This window comes from Nuphar pumila, unplaced genomic scaffold (genome assembly GCF_984573655.1).
Source record: "Nuphar pumila unplaced genomic scaffold, dmNupPumi1.hap1.1 HAP1_SCAFFOLD_1521, whole genome shotgun sequence".
Taxonomy (NCBI): domain Eukaryota; kingdom Viridiplantae; phylum Streptophyta; class Magnoliopsida; order Nymphaeales; family Nymphaeaceae; genus Nuphar; species Nuphar pumila.
Genome location: NW_028323699.1, coordinates 21,833 through 26,714, shown reverse-complemented (window position 1 = coordinate 26,714; position 4,882 = coordinate 21,833). Strand labels below are relative to the sequence as shown.

The 4,882-nt window shown below is 51.8% G+C and overlaps 1 protein-coding gene across 1 annotated transcript; it reads left to right on the top strand.

Moving 5' to 3' along the window:
• The first annotated feature begins 1,927 nt into the window (after positions 1 to 1,927).
• LOC149809230 (uncharacterized) lies at positions 1,928 to 4,676 on the top strand. Its single transcript, XM_089994936.1, has 4 exons — positions 1,928 to 2,088; positions 2,498 to 2,765; positions 3,325 to 3,518; positions 4,463 to 4,676. Exons 1-4 carry the CDS (start codon positions 1,928 to 1,930, stop codon positions 4,674 to 4,676), a joined length of 837 nt encoding a protein of 278 aa, XP_089851062.1.
• The last annotated feature ends 206 nt before the right edge of the window (positions 4,677 to 4,882 follow it).

The following is a 4,882-nucleotide window of genomic DNA, read 5'->3' as shown; positions in this document are numbered from 1 at the left end:
GCGGTAATCCGTCATCCGCGCCAGAAAAGATAGAAAATAAACTGAATCAGGAAGGTGTTGAAATCAGACGTTCGATGTATGTTAGACATGATGTTGTATCTTTTTACAGCACTACCGCATCCACATGGACTTTGGCAACTCCAAGAAGCACTTGGGAATCAAGGAGACATGCAGGGCATTACAGCATAAGAATGGTTGTCCTTACATACTGTACATACATGTTTGGGATGTCCTAGAACGAAGCGTCTAGAAGTGCGTCTTTAGATCCTTCCACTTATGCAAACCTAAGAACTTGCCTAATCCACATTCTACAGATGATGTAATCCACAGATCATTGACTGGGTCAAGTCTGATTGTTCTCAACATGTGGTGCCGTTGTTGAGGAATGGCGCTGGTTTGCAGAGCTGCACGGCTCTCAAGAGCGACCTGATGGTGGTACAGTGGATGCGGGATGTCCAGGACGTGGCTGAGATCCGACGCTTGTCTGATGGCAGCCTGCTCTACCCCTTTGGCTTGCCAAGTACGTGTCCTGCCCGGGGCACTGCCCTCACTGCTTGCAAAGAACACAAAATTTCCACACTGAAAAGTCATGCTTGAGCTGTGACGGCTTTCCGCACCCTGGCACTCATGCCCGGCTGTTGGTCTCCTAGCAACCCTCCTCCTTATGCACCTCGCACGTGCTATGAGACTGTCTTCATTTCAACCCATCCCCACTTCGTAGTCAAGTGGTGGGTTCGTTTACCCACCCACCGCACCGGGCATCGAACCCCATTCTAATCGTTTCCCCTAGCGGAATCTTGTTTTGGGGGCAAATCCAAATCCAAATTGGGTGAAAATGCAAATCACTGTCTTCACCGCTCGAGGTACCCATGCAACCTGACAAATCACTAAATGTCTGCCGTAGTTGATTCCCAAGTAGTTCTTGGAAATGCCAATGTCCATGTGGATGCGGTAGTGTTGTAAAAAGATACATCATCATCATCAGTTGATGACATTATTCATGCGATATTCACGGAAAACAAAGCCTTGCTGAACGCGTCTGCCTGCCCTGCAGCCATCGGCGCAATGAGCGGAGTCAGCACGGAGCCTCGCCGAGCCTCTAATGAGTTTTGGTTTACGTTAACGACGTTCGTGGAGCCTGGCGCCATCTACCGCGCGACTGCCTCGCTCTCAGCGCCCTCGGAGCCGGCCCTTTTCCATCATACGGAGCTCAAGATCGCCCACGACCCCGACGAGTTCGAGACCATACAGGCAAGCCTCCCTTCTCCATCTATGAAGCTGATGATACAGGCAGTATGCACAGCTTATATGGAATACAGACATGCGAGCTGTAGTGTTCCTGAGATGACACTGAAAGGCCATCTAATCTATTGCTGGATAGCTGCCCATTCTTAACATTCCTGAGCAAAGCTAGACCAGCCTCAATCATGCCAGGCAAAAGGTTTACCCATGCTAGTGATGGTAATGCTATAGCACTGATTCCAAAGTAGTTATTGGAGATGCTCCAAGAACTACTTGGGAATCAGTGCTATAGCATGTCCAGGTGGTTGTGGTTGCATTGTAAAAACTTACGTCATCATATCACCAATCGGATGGGCCCACTTCGGTTTGGGAGAGCAGTGGCCCCAATGAGTATGAGACCAAGCAGGCAGGCGCTTGCTTGCGTGGACCTGGCGCGATTCCCGATTGATTCCCTTTCTTCTTCTTCAAATGCCCCGTCCAAGTGCTGACGGAAGATGCGAAAGCAAACGTTGCGGCACTCGGCAGGTTCAATCTAAGGCAGCCTCGCATCGAAAGCAACTCCTGTGACCATCCATGACCTCGAGAAAACGGCAAACCGCTTGCGACAGGCCAAGACGATTTGAATGCGTCCAAACCCTCCATTCAAATGTACCTAGGTAGGCACTTTTTCACCACGTGACCATAGATGGCTGTTGTGCAGTTGTTCGTCAAGAGCAAAGACGGCACCCGGGTCCCGATGTTTGTCGTTCATCGGAAAGGATTGAAGCTGGACGGCTCGAACCCCACTCTCCTGTATGGCTACGGGGGTTTCAACATCACTCTGCAGCCATCTTTCAGCGCCAGCAGGTGCGCTGCATGGTGACAATGATGATAAGTGCTGGAACGGTGTGCCTTGTGCAGACAACATGAGATGGTAGAATGTTAGGCGGGTAGGTCCGGACCAGTCAAAAGGGACAGGGAATGTTTCGGCCAAAGCGTCAGATAGTCACTGCACTTGTCAAGAGTGGCGATCACGCCTAGCACGTGCCCATCCACGACTCTTGCAGTTGCGCCACGCGTATTCATTCGATGCACATGCGCACAGCGCCGTCGAGCTGCCGCCCGTACCCCTGGGTCAGCCTGAGCAAGAGGTCGAAGACCCATGGATACGTTTCCGTCGTCGCGTTCTGCGGCGCCGGAGGCATGGCAGGATCCTCGATTTACTTATCTGTTTATTTATTCGCATAGCTTCGTTGAGCTGCCGCGGTGTTGGCAGGCTGGTCTGGCTCAAGGCGTTTGGGGGTGTGTTTGTTATGGCCAACCTGCGGGGGGGAGGGGAGTATGGCCGCTCCTGGCGAGACGACGGCTCCAAGCTTCGCAAGCAAAACGTTTTTGACGACTTCCAGGCGTGTGCGGAGCGCCTGGTGGCCGACGCCTACTGCACACCCTCCAAGCTGACCATTCAGGGAGGCTCCAATGGCGGCCTCCTCGTCGCTGCGTGCGCCAACCAGCGCCCGGATCTGTTCGGCTGCGTGCTCGCCCAGGTGTGTGAATGTTGTTGTTGGTGCGGCTGTACGCCAATTGACAGCCGACGTATTCGGCTGCGTGCTTTCGCATGTGTGTGTTTGTTTCTTGCTCTTGGCGTGGCTCTGACATGCGCGTCTATCAGGGCCAAGCCCTGTCCCAATACAAATTTTCAAATGGGAATGCACCTGCTTTGGACAGGCTTCCATTTTCGTGCTCTTCACCTTGGGAATTTGTGTCTCCAGGCGACGAAAGGATTGTTGTCATGCCGGTGTGATTGCTGAGTACTCAAGTGACGAGCAGGTAGTGATCGTTACAACAAAGAGAGCCTTGTTCGCATACAGCCCCATAAACCAAATTTCAATCGGCAATCATCAGTCCGTCTATAATACGTCAGGCTGGTCCAGGAACGCTTGCCTCAGGTGATGGTAACGGTAGCACTAATTCCCAAGTAGTTCTTGGAGTTGCCAATGTTCATGTGGATGCGGTAGTTCTGTATGAAGATGCATCATTGCATCACATAGACAGTGGCAGGAAATCGTCAACAAGCAACAAAGATACAGCATCATCCAACTGCAGGTGGGTGTTATGGACATGCTTCGTTTCCACAAGTTTACGATCGGCCATGCCTGGTGCTCTGATTACGGTAGCCCGGACGACGAGGAAATGTTCCACTACATTCGACGATACTCGCCTCTGCATAACACCAAGCTTCCAGCCAACATGGGCCAGTATCCAGCCATCCTCATCACCACAGGGGACCATGATGACAGGTGCGGTCCGGATTCTCTTCAATCCTCTGACAATCACCTTCTCAGGACGCACATGTCGCAGTCTAGACAACAAATGGTCAGTTCCCCTGCATTGCGTAGCTTGCTGTTCTAAATTAAGTGCCTAATTTTTTTGATCCGGAAATTACATAGAGAAATGTCGTGATTTCTCATACCTATAGGTACCCTTGGAGCCCACCGCTCTCTGACTCTAATAAAGCCTTACCAAGTCGTTGGAAGACTATTATTTCATCGAACATGAACATGGGGATTGAAAGCTTCAAGTACAACCTGGATGTGAGTGGTGTGTTGCTTAAATATCATGAAGTCCTGTCACTTTCTCAGATCCCGCATACAGAAGCGATGCGGCTCCTTGTGGTACGCCTTGTCATCCACCCCCTCTGCCGCCATCACTGTCACGGCAAAACCTCATGGCTCGCTATCTAAAATAGACATGAAAGCGGCGGCTCGGCTGACTCAGACACGGACAGGCAGCAGCGGGGGCTCACTCCCAACCCCTAACCCCGTGCCGACAACCAACCCACGGGAACGGCCGGGAACGGTGGGGAGGGCCGCTATTGCAGTATGTATTGCAGTAGGTGCAGCGCCAAAGATGCATAAGGAGAGATCGGTCGGAAATCGCTGAGTCGCGCCTTGCATGTGTTATTCCTAGGGCTGTGCTACGTCATATTCCAGCTGCACATTGTGTGGGTCGGCACCTACACAAAAAGCTACAGAATTGTGCAATTTGATAATCTGCAATTCAGATACCAGACACTACCAGACATAAGCTTCCGAACAGTCTGAGGAATTCAAGATTGCAGTGGGCGATTCATCTAGAGACAGGATTTCCAAGCCAGTCTTGGAGTTGTCAGTGTTCATGTGCACGCGGTACCGTTAACAGTACGCACATCCTAGGTGGTAGCTAACTTGCACCCCTTGTGCAGAGTGGTCCCACTGCATAGCTTGAAGCTCCTGGCACAGCTTCAACACACCCTCGTCAAGAGCATCGCCACTCCGACTCAGCGGAACCCTATCTTGGGGCGCATTGAGGTCCGCGCAGGGCATGGTGCTGGCAAGCCGACTACCAAAGTCATCGAAGAAGTTGCCGACATGTGGGCCTTCGCCGCAGCCGCCACGGGCGCCACGTTCTTGGGGTGATTATGCATGTCTCTCTGACGTTGAGATAGGATGAGCGCACGAAACCCGCCTCAACCCCATCTCGAGAGACTCATTTGATGGATATGTGTCTCTTACAACACGTTGTCAGGTCTGACTGCGGTTATTTAGACTGCTCCAGGTACACTTGCCTCGAGTCCTGGTATCTCGAGATGACTATAGCACTGATTCCCTAGTTTCTCGGAGTT

Coding starts and splice junctions, on each gene's coding strand:
- LOC149809230 (XM_089994936.1), top strand. CDS start 1,928: ATGGCTGTTGTGCAGTTGTTCGTCAAGAGCAAAGACGGCACCCGGGTC. Junction 2,089..2,497: donor CCATCTTTCAGCGCCAGCAG/GTGCGCTGCATG, acceptor CGGTGTTGGCAG/GCTGGTCTGGCTCAAGGCGT. Junction 3,519..4,462: donor ACAGGGGACCATGATGACAG/GTGCGGTCCGGA, acceptor CCCCTTGTGCAG/AGTGGTCCCACTGCATAGCT.